We start from the raw sequence: 15,748 nt of genomic DNA, 5'->3' as shown, positions 1-15,748 counted from the left end.
ACGGGATTTTATGAATGGATTTGGATGGTTTTATTACTGATTACTCCTAAAATTTTAAAGTATAGTTTCAAAGTAGCACTTGTCGAATCATAAAAATAATCTTAGACATTTTTAACGTTTTTTTTTCTGAACGTGATTAAAATTCTGTCGATTATAAAATGAACTAAAACTGAAATATCGCAATCTGAAAATTGATGATGATGAGAATGAGTAATGAGACAAATATGTTACAAACATTTTTAAGAAAGAGAAACAGCATTATGGCAACGGAGAACAAGATTTCCTTACAACTGACCGACAATCGAAATTTCCTTACCAAAATCGTATCAAATAATAAAATAACCGTTATCAATATAGAAACAAAATGAATCAGTATTGGCGTGTGACGACTATAAATAGTATCATAGAGCGCCGCTTGTACAAAGTAGGGGGATATAATGATATAAACAAGATGAATCCGATGCGACGGTGCGGTGTCGGCCTAGTAAACAAACACTGGCAACTATCCGCAAATAGACCGTAGTGCAGTGTACTCGGACCTACCGATTTTGGCCCTGTCCTACCGAAATACCAAAATGAATTGATTTTTCCATACGACCGTCGGTGTCGGCCTAGTAAACAAACACTGGCAACTATCCGCAAATAGACCGTAGTGCAGTGTACTCGGACCTACCGATTTTGGCCCTGTCCTACCGAAATACCAAAATGAATTGATTTTTCCATACGACCGTCGGTGTCGGCCTAGTAAACAAACACTGGCAACTCTCCGCAAATAGACCGTAGTGCAGTGTACTCGGACCTACCGATTTTGGCCCTGTCCTACCGAAATACCAAAATGAATTGATTTTTCCATACGACCGTCGGTGTCGGCCTAGTAAACAAACACTGGCAACTATCCGCAAATAGACCGTAGTGCAGTGTACTCGGACCTACCGATTTTGGCCCTGTCCTACCGAAATACCAAAATGAATTGATTTTTCCATACGACGGTCGGTGTCGGCCTAGTAAACAAACACTAGCAACTATCCGCAAATAGACAGTAGTGCAGTGTACTCGAACCTACCGATTTTGGCCCTGTCCTACCGAAATACCAAAATGAATTGATTTTTCCATACGACGGTCGGTGTTGGCCTAGGAAACAAACACTGGCAAATATCCGCAAATAGACCGTAGTGTAGTGTACTCGAACCTACCGATTTTTCGGTATTTCTATCGATTTTGGCCCTGTCCTACCAAAATACCGAAATGCATTTAATTTTCCACGACTTTAGAGGATGTAAATTATCCCGATTTATTTACCGATTTTTGATGCAAAGTGACGAATTTTAAGAAGTAAACAAATTGAGACATTCCTGGTAATTTACGACTATTTTGGGATGAAGTCAGTATCGATAGATAGTCAAGTATCAGCGAGAAAAAAGCTTGTCACGACGAAATAATCCGTGAAATATGGGTATGTCAAGGAAAAATAAGTTTCTCCAAAATTGAATATAGTATTATTATTGTATCATATACCGATAATTTTAATGGGCGACTCTACCGATTTCCTATATTTCCGTTCGATAACACTGTCGTAGTGCCATCTCTATGGAATACTTCGCATACCAACACCCCATGCGTCACACACATGGCGTGACAATCGTAATGTATCGTAGAGAGAGGTCTTACGTATGTTGTGTAGGTGTATGATTGTCTTTTGTTTTTGTATTATTTTAGGTTAATAATATTATGTTGTGGTTTTATTACTTTGCGCTGCGAGTGTCAGCTTGTGAGGTTACTGCAAATCCTTCAACAAATGTTTTCTTTCGCCGCTTCTTCTTCATAGCGAAACACCTTCCGAAGCTGTGGTAGTTTGTTGACTTTCAAAAAGTGTTATTTATGGTTCACTTTTGAGTAAATGAGAGTTGAATTTGAATTTAATTTGAATTTGAAACTTCATGGACGGGACGTAAAGATATATAATATATGTAATATATTATATAAAATATAGTACTTATAACGATAAGATTTTGAGTATTATTGACGTGAAGTGGTCACTTACAGCCCTCGAACTGTTGTACAAATATATAGATATACAAATAGGATTTAAGACTTAGGTATTCCCGATCAGTCATACGTTCACACGTTTCTACTTGCTATGAGTATTCATAGATTATTATCATATAAAAACATCGTTCTTAAAAAACAGTACAGCGCAAGTAGACAGTGGTGGGCGTTAAATAAGAATTCGACTACCTTTAATATGACATACATATTTTATATAAATTACTAGCTGACCCGGCAAACGTTGTGTTCCCATATAAATAAAAAAATGTTAAGGGTGAACAACCCTTATCACTTGGGGGTATGAAAAATAGACAGTAGCCGATTCTTAGAACTACTGAATACGCATATAAAATTTGGTGTAAATCGGTAAAGCCGTTTCGGAGGAGTACGGTAACTAACATTGTGACACGAGAATTTTATATATAAGATATAAGAATTAAGAAACTTGCTCATAAATGTATAGTAGTGAAAACTGTTACTAAAACAAGGCTGGAGTCGCCAGAGCTGGACGACTTCGTAGCTGAGTCAATACTGAACACTTGTCCAAACCAACATCTTTATTAATGCCTAGAGTACAATTTGCTTTGCATGGAACATTGCATTCTGAAAACTAAAGCTATTTTTATTAAATAGACATTGATCTATTGACGTACTTTGGATCCGAGTTCAAATAAATAATAGTTTAAAAAACTGAAAAAACACGCTTTTATTGCTAATCGATCTATAAACTAGAAAATAATGTTTAAGAGTAAAGAGTTTCACTTTCAATTCAGAGTAAAAAGCGTGGGGTGCTTGATATTATAAATGTTACAATCATTGTATTGACAATTATCTATGATAGAATAGTTATGACCAGCAGTAAAATGCACATTCATACAATGACATACATACATACATACATACATACATACAATTCAAGCTAATAAAGGCGTGTTAAGTATTGAAACTTGCATACGAAGGCCTCCGTACCACGCAATGTTCATTTTACGAGTATTTTATATCTTATATATATATATCTTATGTGCGTGTGTATGTCACTGAACTTCCAAACGACTGGACTGATTTTGATGAAATTTGTTGTGTGTGTTCAAGGGTTGCTTGAGAATGGTTTAGATACACAATTTAGTCCGTGAGAAAAGGTTTTTTTAATTAATTTTTAATTCGTAAGTAGTTATAAAATCGGAAGCTATGCATTTGATCAAGTGATGATCTTTAGCAGAATTGTTGTCCAAGAGCCCACGAGGGTTTGGGAGTTGGTAAGACCAATTTTCTGTTTTATATATGTCACCACTAGTTTAATAATAAAATTTGTTAATATAGCGGCCACCGTTATACGTTATTTGTAAAAAAATCAAGTGTCTATCTATTACAGTTCCAGAGATATAGCCCTGTGGCAGACGGATAGACAAACAAACAGCGTAGTCTTCGTGATAGGATTCCGTTTTTACCTTTGAGTATGGAACCCTGAAAACTACAAAAAATTCTACTACGCATACTATAGATGATACGGATAGCAGTTTGCCCGGATACCGAGTATTCGTTCAACTTTTAAACCGGGTGCCCGGCTGTTAGTCTTTCTGTCAGAATGCGTTAAACGTCATTTTATGAAACACATACTGTAAAGGCTAGCTGCTATAATGAAAAGGCTAGTTACTTTGCTATGATTTATTGATTCACATTCAATGAGATTATGGCAATACAATATAGATAGAGTACACGCGTCGCGGTAGACAGTTAATTGCGTACTGAGGTAAATTGCTTATGACGACCGCGCGCGGGACACAAAATGATGACAAAACAATTATTATATATATGTACGGTATTAGTCCGTACATGTACAGTTCAACGTAAATAAATTGATGTTGTCATACATTTTCAAAACATTAAATTACGATGAAATTGTGCAATTAACAGTCATACCTTAATTAGCTGTATTAACCAAGTACCTACTTTGAATTAAAAGCAAAGTCACTAACGACCCAAAAAGAGAATAACTTATCCTTCATGTGTACAAAGTTTAAACACCAATGTTCAGGTCATTTATTTTGGTTAATACCTACGTTAATATTCTTGAAGTAATGTATTTAATGTATGCTCTTAAAGTATGTAAGTATACCTGTAGGTATCGTATGTTTACACTTTCGTAATTTATAATAATAATTATTTAATATATATAAGCTATAGTAAACGATTAATATGAATGCTTTCCGCCGTCAATTTGCAGTCCTAGTGATTTTTTGCAGACTTTTTATTTCCATGCATGGGAGGAAACCCAATTTTCAACTCTTTCGGAATAAATCTACATTACTCTTATGATCAGGCTATAAGGATTTTGACAATATCTTCTGATACTCATATCAGTGGGGTGCATAAAAGATAATTGGCCCTAACTTAACGTCCACCATATGGGATCTAAATCGAATCTGTTTTTTTTTTCATCTATGTAAATCCAATATCTTTCTTTTCGTGTATCTAAATCCAATCTTTCTTTTCTTGTATTTCAATCCAATATGTTTTTTCGTCTGTCTCAATCCAATATGATAATCTAATTCCAATATGGTAGACGTAGTGGTTATTCTAAAATAACTTTACTAATCATGCATTGTCATGTAAACCACACGTGTATGCAAAATTTCAGCACAATCATATGAGGTAAACTGGTTTAAAATTCAGTTGTAAAATTTGACTCTTACTTATATACGAATCTAAAAGGCAAATTAAATTAAAAAAAAAAAACAAAATTTGTAAAAAAAACTAAATTTTCTCGGAACATGTTTTCAATTATCCACTTTATTTTCATCTCTTCTCTATTGAATGACAAAAATGAGATAATAAAAGGTAGTCTCTGTATTTAACTGGCCCGTTAAAAGGACGGATACGGGTGCATTCACGCTAACAGGCCCCTATCTCCCTAATATAGACCCATCGGGGGATCTTTCATAATTTACAGGACAATAATCGGATAGAAATCTAAATATATGTATATAACTCAAAGGTGACTGACTGACAGTGATCTATCAACGCACAGCCCAAACCACTGGACGGATCGGGCTGAAATTTGGCATGCAGGTAGATGTTATGACGTAGGCATCCGCTATGAAAGGTTTTTCATCAATTCTACCCCCAAGGGGATAAAATAGGGGATGAAAGTTTATAAAATCTTCTTAGTTAATAATATTACTTCGTAACGCGAGCGAAGCCGTGGGCAAAAGCTCGTAACTTAATAAAACTTTAACCTAGTGATATAATGGTTGAAACTCCGTCTCTCAATCGCGGGGACCGAGGTTCAAATCCAAGGCATCTCTGAGTTCTTCAAGTTATGTGCTTATCTAGCTCAGACCAGAGACATGTATCTAAAAAGATAATGTAAACGATACTTATGTCTGTGGTCTGCAGTAATATATTTTAATATATAATTTTTGAATTGGAGCATAAGATTTTATTGAAATATCTATGTTTCTTATTTAAGTTTTTTCTATTTGTAATTCAAGTACCTAAGTTGCTAGGCCATCAACCGTGAAGAGTGGGAGCTCGAACCGTCGTACACACCAAACGGTGTGGCGAGCGTCAAGCTCGCCTGGGCGGAGCCCGATGGGGCAACGCGCTAAGAGGACTCCGGTTGCGTTTCTTTGGAGATCCCGGAGTCTTTTAGTCTTAGGAGTTTTTGTCTTTTTTTCCCGGGGGCTTTTAGTGCAGTAAGAATCCCACATAACCTCGTGTCGCTCCCACGGCATAGGGTAACTTTTGAAGGTTTCCCCCTCGTAAAAAAAAGACCATCAACCTTTTCAATCCTATATATTACATATAGTGTGTGTAAAGGTATTATACGTATACAAATTGTTTGCAGTCACAATTGAATCTGCGTATTAACATTTAAACAAAAAATAAAGATTTGAAGTAATTATGAATTTAATTAAAATGTTTCATTTATGTGATGTATATCTCGTATAAGTTTTTGCTACTTAGGTTAGCGACGGGAAGTCGAATTTATTGTCGTATTAAGAATACGTGTACGTGAATAGTGTGTGGCGATATACAGTGGATTCCAGGTTCAAACCCAGGGTAGGCTAAATTATAAGTTTAGATTTCTGTTCCAGGTGTGGGTGTTTGGGTATTATTCTTTGTATGTGTCAAGTGTATATCTATTACCGTTCAATAAATAGAGGCCAGTGACAGACGAATAGACAGCGGAGGCTTGTTTAGGGTTTCGTTTTTACCCTTGCACTCTCGTTTGTTAGTAAAATCTTTATGAGTGCTAGCAGTGAAGCAGTGGTTAAGAAACTCGGCCTCTGAAAAAAAAGTTTTCGAAGGTATGTGAAGTCTACCAATAATAAGCACTTGGCCAGCGCGGTGGACTATTTGCCTAAACCTTCTCAATCAGAGAGGAAACCCGTGCCCAGCAGTGGGAAGGAAGATGTTGATCCTTATCAGTGTTGACTATAAGATAAAGCCGATGTCTATCACACATGTGTTCAGCTCCACCTCTCGTATCAACGATGCGTCGCGTCGCTTTGTATTCCAAATATATACACAAAGCGCCAGGTGGCGTGATCGCGGCGGACCAACGGTAGCGGCCGCTTGTAGGGCTGCCAATGTGTCTATGGATGAGTATTTTTTAGAAAATAACTTGTGAAATAGTATTAAAATGTCCGGTTGTTTTAAATTTTAGCCTGTCACTCCCCCGATTTAGACGAATGACATCTGCACTTTTGCTATTGTGTGAATTCTAATCGAAGCCAATTTTATACACGTGTGAAAATCGTGTCAAGAGTAAAGAATTTGGGTGATAACGGATTTACACAATTTCAATTAGTTCATTCAATAACCACGCAATATTGAACTCATGTGGCGCTAGTGTCGCTTTCAATAGTACGAAACTTCAACATTCCATTTGGATCTATCAGAGTTATCTAAATAATGTAGGCGTAGTAGGTTGATTACAATTTCGTATTCCAACTTAATCCTCAGAGGTAGCCGGTTGAAATGGCCACAGAAGACCAATCTCAGGTAGGAATCTAATCTGATGTATTGATTACAAATCCATGGGAATAGTAGCCATTTACTATCAGATGGACTGCATGCTCGTTTCCCACTTGTATATTATAAATAATTATTGTATATATATAAACGGCGCCTATAGTTTGATAATTATAAATGACAGTGCAGTTGGCAACCATAGCCGCTCGCGCCGCGGTGCGTCGACCCCGCGCTCCCACCGCTCAATACATCGATTGTGTGCTCATTTGCGTGCTAAATGTCGTGTGCATATGCCATCTGTCATGCTCAATATCATGCACGGTGTTTTGATGCGTACACCTTGATGCATGCGTTGTAATGCTTGTTGTAATGTTTGAGTGTCGTCGAATCAGGTAATATTGAGACATTTAGGCATGAGGCACTTGGTTCTCAGTTCTTATGGATAGCAACTATCAAAATAAGCAGCGTATCTCTAACTGACTTTAGATACGATTTTAAATTTGGGTTTATTATGGATCGAGTGAACAACAAGCTCCGTTTGGTACCCTGGCAGAAAAGAATTAGCATAGGTTTCCGGAAAATTTTGCATATTCGCTCTTTTGTACTTAAAATACGGTATATTTATGCTCCAGTACTACAAAATACATTACGTATTCAATAAATTGAAACAAACATCACATTTATATATGAGTATTTTCCATTAATTAAAAAATAATTATTACAAATATGTATGTACAACAAAGTTTTTAATAACGAAGATTGTACATTCAAATAAGCCTTTTAGTGGCTCAAAAGGATCGAAAAACATACTATAACTTATAAGGTAACTTTAATAACCTGTAAGGTCGTTTTAGTTATACATAAATATACATAATATTTACTAACTTGTCTTAATAAATTACTATTAATTACGCGTTGAAAATCGTCAATGCCAAGAGCCGAAACTCAGTTCGTGTTTGTTAATTAAATTTTACCAAATTACGCGCAAGTAATTACAACTTTTTGTAATATCTTGACATACATGAGAGTGAGTGTTTGGTTTCATTTATTTTTATGTAGATAATAATTATGATATTGGAGACGGTGTACCACTGATCCAACGAATTAATTTGACTACCACTCACGTCTTACGTCTCCTCTCAGAACGACCAAGCCAAATACGAATTGGTAGATTTCACATTCGCTTGAAAACTTTTATTTAATATCTTTTAGGTATACAGGCTTCTTCGTGATGTTTTCCTTCATCGTTAAAGCAAGTGATAATTTAAATCTAATACGCACATCACTTTAAATCAGAGGTGCGTGCCTGGAATTTGAACGTGGGACAAGTCGAGCCGCGTTTTAACCACTAGACTATTAGACTAACACATGATTGTAAACGCTCTAAGTAGGTACCTATCACAAAACTTAAAGCGCGCAGCCTTGAAACAGGCGAATACCGTTACGATATTTTTTGCATCTCCACACTTGCCGACCTCGGCGTCAAACCTTGCCCCTGGAGCGATGACTTAATGTAACCAGTTTGGTAACACAGCCGATGGCCTGAGCGGAACACACATACATGTTTGTAAATATTGTATTAGTTCACATGTTAAAAGTTTTACGCGAAAACAACGTTTGGCACGGCGTTGTTAGAGGTTGCACTAAATAAGTTGTTTTAGTTTTACAAGTTGAAGGTTCGTGATTTTTTCGGATTTGAAATTAATAGAACTGTCTTTTTATATTCAACCCCTTTCAATCAACGTTAACAATTGTTGATCAAATGTTGGTATTGTTGATCGAAGTCAATCCCAGATGGGATTGGAGTACTCCCAAAGGATGGCTGTATCTGTATAAGTTGCTGTCTTTGCAGACTAAGTTAGAACTTGTTGTTTAAGTATCTTTTCCTTATCGCACCTTTCAAAATAGAACATAGCGCTATAAACTACAGTTATAAGGGAGAACGAGGTGTTGCGGTGGTACGGCTGGAGTAGAACCATGAAGTTCTACCACTTTTCGAAATCATCACAATACCTAAAGTAGATACGTTACAATAACTGAAGCATTGTATATATTGCGAAACGATAAATGTTATCGCGTATAATAAAACATTACGCTTGTTTCCATTGTAAAGTTTCCACATTGCGTGGGCTGATTGAGAGTACGTTGGTACATTAACTCATTGAAAACATAATACATACTGTCATTGAGCATATCGGTAGAACTTTTTCATTTAAATGATTTCGATCATAGTGTACCGTGAGGTGGTCTGAGATATCAATATATTACTGCTACCAGGTAGAGTAGGAGAAGATCGACTGTCGTAACTCTATCGATACACCTATTTCTGCCTAAGGGTACGGTTCTGCCCATATACCAATCAATCAGTCGATTCGATTGTGTCGTCATCAATTACGTTATTTTGAACTGTTCGACGGATGCACCAACGATCGGCAATCTATCCATGATTAAACCTTCGTGGAGCCTTGATGATCGATGCCTTCGACTGATTGGTTTGGTAGCTAGCAAGTGTGTATCGAACTATCGACTTTGAAACATCGATTTATAATCTATCGATCGGTAGTTGGTTACGAAAACAGATTTTCGTATACCAGGCATTACGAATTAGCTCCCAAAAAGTGATGTCCATTATTGATTTCCATGTAAATCAGTAGACCTTTCCAAGATTTGCTCGTACATATAAACATAGTTTTGTTATAGTCCAAATACTTACGTTCTTAGAAAATATGAATTATTCTGAAATTACAAACGCCACACCAGTTTTATTTACTAGTATAAATATAGAGAGATAGTGTTACCCATTTAAAACATTACATTGACATCGTATTATTTTATTTACATATAAAGTTTCTTATATAAAAATGGTAGCCGTTAATTAATTTAATTCTAATTAACGTACCAACTAATTTGCCGACGTCTTGACGTTTTTGTTAAATTGTACAGTTTATTCAATACAAAATGCTACATAATTATTTTAATTGTAAGCTTATTTAAAGGCATTTGAATATTAACCAATTATGAGGATAAATACGTCAAACTAAATTGCATATTCAAAAATATGTAAAATAAACTGCCAAGTTCTTGTATTTCTTATGACAATCATTTTACCTCTAAGAATTGTCAATTATCAAGTTAATTTTAAGATGTGATCAATTTTAAATCAATATTTATATTAAATAAATAATACTTTTTAACTGTGCCGTGCTATAGATACACGCAAAGATGACACAAACACATAGAATAGAAATTTAAATCCAAATTTTAGATATTTGCCTGGCCGGGGATCGACCTCTGAACCGACTGCATACAGTGACTGCTCTGCCACGCGGATCGTTAGTATACGACGTCGTTAATAATATAATATAAATACATGTTATCTGAGAAATCCTAATTTATACTCGAATATAATGTCGGATTCGCATCGATTTGCAATCACAGTGCTTAATTTCACATGACAACCGTAATCTTTTGTATATCCGTGCGATAATTACGTGTTAATCTTAGGGGTGCAATATTAGTACATATTTAAAATAAAATGTTCAATAATAATATCCGTTTCGTACAATCTTATATAGATCAATCGTGCCCCTCGGTATTATTTTTTTAAAATTGATCTATCAACATATAAAGTCATAATTCGGGAATTTCATATAAACAGTAAAAACTGGACCTTATTACTGACCCAAGATCCCAATATAGGTCGACCTGCACCGAACTGGTTAATGGATGAAACGTTTTTTATTGCAAATCAAATAAGTCAAAAAATATATTGCAAAAGGGTCGACTAAAAAAATGCCATCTATTAACCAATTCGGTGAAGGTAGTCCTATCCTCGGATCCTCGAGTATACTAATCCGCTGTCTGTCCGTCACAGGGTCCATCTATTTAATCGTGAGTGACATTTGATGGTACGCAACCGTATGCTAATTCGCCTTACAGTGGACCAATTATTTCAAAAACATCCAAATTTAAGTATGTAGCACTTTTTGAAATAATAGTGCAATAGTTGAAACTTTGCTCTTAACATTAACGCTATTATTATTCCTTTTGTTAATATCACCGTTACCCCTTGTTGCAGGAGTCGTGGCAGGACCCGAAGTCATCCAGCAGTGGCGCGGTGATCAACATCCTGGACATCGGCAGGCAAACCTTCGCTAACGGTGGCGTGGTCTCCCGCTACCTGTGCGACCTGGCCCAGTGCTTCCACCTCATCAAGTACGATTATAAGGATGTTGTGCCGAGCGTAAGTGTTTAAGTAATATACATATACGGTTGATAAATACATATTATTTTTCTATAATAGCTAGCTACCCCTGCATGCTCGTCAGCTAGCTACCCCTATAGCTGACGAGCATGCAGTCCACCTGATGATTACTGGCTACAGCCGTCCATAGACGTCTATAATCAAGGGGCAATAACGCATCTGTGGCCATCCTCAGGTAGGAATGTTAGCTGGGGTTGATTACAGATATCCATGGGCGGCAGTTACCATCAGATATATGCTCGTTTTCTACTTCTATACATAGATTAGTAAAGATACTTCGCCGCCTTGAAATTGAATGAAGCCACAAATGGCTTATTAGTAAGTTCTTTTTTTTTAATTCTTGACAAATAAAAACATATTTAGAGAAAATTTACTACTAAATACTGCGCAATTTACATAATAAATAAATAATTATTTCAAATATTTTAGGGATATTTTAGCACGGAGACGTGACAAAACTTTTTTACGCAACTATTTCAATTCTCAAAACTGGGTACATTTTCTTGTTAGGAGTGAGTAATCTTTACTAATCTATGCTTCTATATTATAAAATTGTAAAATTCACCAATTTTCACTTGGCCAGCAAGGTGAACTCTTCTTATTTTAAGGAGAAGCCCGTGTCCAGCAGTACATAATAATATGGGGATAGCAATGGGTTAAAGGTATCCGTCCTTAATTATGAAAATTGTGAATGTCCGAATTGGGTAGTGTAATGTTGAAAAGTCCAATTCTGAATTTATTCATTTTATTTCTATTAGTATTTCGAACAGTCACGAAATACTAAACCTATGTACTATGTACGTACCTATATTTAGTGTAATGTTAGTAGGCACTAATTACATATTTTGCTGATAGCATACAATAGCATTAATAGTAATGTAAAGGAATAAGGAATGTTAATTAAATTTAAATTTAAAGGTGAGATAGAACTTTTCGTGGTTCGACTCCGGAGACATTCGAAAAATCAGAGTTGACGTGGAATTTAAACCTCGGACTTTCCGAGACGAAAGACCGAGGTTCTAACCTTACTATCACTACTTTCTCTAAAATCATACACGTCTAAGATAGAAAAAATCTAAATAACGAGAGAGTTATTATGAAAAGGACACCAGCTCAAGTGTTAAAATCGATCGAACCGTTTGGGCTCCAGGGTGTACCAATGAATAAGATATACCCTTCTCACCTTACGCAGAAACCGAGAACATTACCATCTCTATAATCATATAAAAATTTTAGCAACCTTTAGAAACACGCCACGTCAACCTTCAGTTCATCTGCGTATCTAGTTTATTTAATTATTATGTAAAAATGCAAACTTTTGACCCGGATTAGTATTTCCGTTTCCAGTAGTACTCGGCGAATATTCATTTTATTAAGGTATTTTTAGATTATGTAATGGTGAAGAGAGGGAGTCACAAAAGGAAAAGTTCTAATTGATTTTTTTTTATAATAAAGTAGCTACATGCAGTAAACCTGATGATAAGCGGCTTGTAGTAGCCCAAGGAATCTGTAAAAATCCAAGAGATTAAATAAAAATTAGGTCTGCCACATATACGTTGCTACACCTTAGGGGTTGCACGCCTAGGATAAATAATATAGAGACAATTATCACACTCTTCCTTCTGATAATGAGTGATATTATCGCTGGTCAACTGTGGATGGGTAGATCCTTGAGAACCCAGAAAAAACATATACTTAACCTGAATAACTTGGAAAATCAGAGGGGCGTGCCTGGGAATCGAACCTTGGACCCGCGATTGAGAGGTCGAGTTTCTTACCACTAGCTATCGTATTTATCGTTTATCGTGGTTTAGCGTTTATAATTATGACATTTCTACAACAACATTGAGTTTTTCACAAAAGCTTAGTGCAATAAGGTACTTACCTAATATAATTGAATGTTACATCAAAGGTCGATTGGTTATTGTATTCTAATTAAGGACGAAATCGTATTTCAATTTAGATCATGAATTTATGTTTCTGTTGGCTGTTTTTAATTTTGGGGGTAAAAAATTAGCCAAAAGAAATGACCTGTTGTTCAGGAAAGGTATTGTTCAAAAGTTTCCAAAATAAGCTGACGTTATGTCAAAAAGTTATAAGCTTTTTGGTGCAACTAAATAAATAAATAACTGTGGACATAATACGGTAATACATAACATTTAGTTACTTTAAATTTGTATTATAATTATAATGAATACTTATTAAGCCACTCATTAGCAGAATAAGTGACTCAACAAAAATGTGTAACAGCCATGTATTACCATATTACGTACCTTATTCACAAAATAATTTAATTAGATTTACAAATAGTTTTTTACTGTGATTACCCGACTGTGGAGTGTAATGTTTTTCTACTGTATGTATGTAGGTATGTGTTATTATTTGACACACCTCACAATCCAAATGGCTTTTTTATACGGCTAATAATTACTTATTACCTCGCCTTTATTAGCCTGACTTGTATGTAACATAGATTAGTAAAGATACTTCGCCGCCTTGAAATTGAATGAAGCCACAAATGGCTTATTAGTTCTTTTTTTGAATTCTTAACAAATAAAAATATTTTTAGAGAAAAATTACTAATAAATAACTAATACTGCGTAATTTACATACTATGTAAATAATTATTTCAAATATTTTAGGGACATTTTAGCACGGAGACGTGGCAAAACTTTTTTATGCAACTATTTCAATTCTCAAAACTGGGTACATTTTCTTGTTAGGAGTGAGTAATCTTTACTAATCTATGGTATGTAACGGAATCTTTGAACTCGATTTTTACCCACTTTGAACGGTCCGATTAATTTGAAATTTTGAACAATTATCAAGAACCGATGACAATACACGTTTTAAATAATTTTATCCCCTTACCTCATCAGGATCGTCAGGAATCAGGATTAACGATGTCCTTGTGCGATTTTAGCGTGGTTTTTAGTTTGTAAACTATAATAATTATTTTATAACGTACTAGCTGACCCGGCAAACGTTGTGTTGCCATATAAATAAAAAAAAATTTAGGGTTGTACTACCCCTAACATTTAGGGGGATGAAAAATAGATGTTGGCCGTTTCTCATAGATACCGGATAAGCACAAAAAATTTCATCAAAATCGGTCAAGCCGTTTCGGAGGAGTATGGCAACGAAAACTGTGACACGAGAATTTTATATATTAGATAAACAGTATAGGATGAACGACGTATTATTACTTTTTGCATTAATTTGTCAATAGATCGAACCACTCCTTATATAAAAGAATATAAAATATAATAATTATTCTACCTATTAATTTTGTGGGACAATAAGATGCCTTATTAAACTTAATCTAAGTAATTATTATTTGTACAATCATGAGAAATTCAATTCAATGAATAATTTTAATATTCAATTATAATAATAAACACGTGATTTATTGCATAATTATGTCCGTGTATGGTTTCCAATATTTAAAATGCGTTATTTTTAATTTTTATAATTAAGATAACCTCTGACTTGAAAAGCGGTTGATACTCATTGTTTGGGGAATATAAAATATAAATAAAAATACACCTACACAGGTCAACACTATTATCGCAATGTTTATATAATTTGCAATGCGAATATTAATGTAATCTTTATTTACATTGAGTCAGCATATTATATTAAGTTAAGATTAAAACTACTTCGCAACAATCCGCTACAAATATGTATGATGGTATATATTTTAAACCATGCAGTATGTACCACCCTCCCTCCCTCAAAGGATGCATGCAGATGCAAAAATTAAAAATATACACCACCATACATACCACCACCAACACGTGTTTCGCTCCAAAACGGAGCATCATCAGGGTAAGTTGACTCTACGACGGTTAATCGCTAAGTGACGCTGTCAACCTAACTTCACTCACTTACTTACTCACTTACTCACTTACTTACTTATTTACTCACTTTGTCACTTAGCGATTAACCGTAAACTAACGACACGTAAGAGAAAATTTAAAATTTTAGATAACCTCTAAAATTTTAAATTTTCTCTAAGGCTGGCAATTTTCACTGACGACGTCATTTCTGTTGGAAAAAAAGCTATAATTATGCCCATGTTTACACAAATTACAACAAATTGAAATAATACAATTGTAATTTGTATTTCATTTATTGCGAGTATAATTCTTCACTACCATAGGATTTCCTTACTTAGCCTGAAGGAAAACTATAACGAAAACAAATTTGTACTGTCAAATTGCGAAAACTGATCCGTAGTCTTTTTTCCCAGGTGGTGAAAGACGACCACTTCCAGGCAGCTATAGAGGAGACAGCCCAGGAGGAGCTGAAGAAGACTCCGAACGGAGACGCTCACGGCGGTGGAGACGGAGAGAGCAGGTATACCGCGATCAAGAGGAAAGTGGAGGCGAGGGCCATGAAGGTCCTCATGGACATCAGCTCGGCCATGTCCAATCATGTTCTCAGGTTGGTACAACTAAA

General features: G+C 35.4%; 1 protein-coding gene across 1 annotated transcript in view; it reads left to right on the top strand.

Annotated features, from left to right (window-relative positions):
- mino (glycerol-3-phosphate acyltransferase mino) overlaps positions 1-15,748 on the top strand; it is a 61,118-nt gene that overhangs the window by 33,216 nt on the left and 12,154 nt on the right. The window contains exons 5-6 of the mRNA XM_073078190.1: positions 11,102-11,266; positions 15,540-15,733. Of these exons, the coding sequence (XP_072934291.1) occupies positions 11,102-11,266; positions 15,540-15,733 (359 nt within the window). The remainder of the gene's footprint in view (positions 1-11,101; positions 11,267-15,539; positions 15,734-15,748) is intronic.

This window comes from Epargyreus clarus, unplaced genomic scaffold (genome assembly GCF_041222505.1).
Source record: "Epargyreus clarus isolate Ecla_fem2 unplaced genomic scaffold, WU_Ecla_fem_2.2 ptg000002l, whole genome shotgun sequence".
In the NCBI taxonomy this organism is placed as follows: Eukaryota; Metazoa; Arthropoda; class Insecta; order Lepidoptera; family Hesperiidae; genus Epargyreus; species Epargyreus clarus.
Note: the sequence above shows the minus strand (reverse complement) of the source record. Positions and strands in the feature narration are given on the sequence as shown.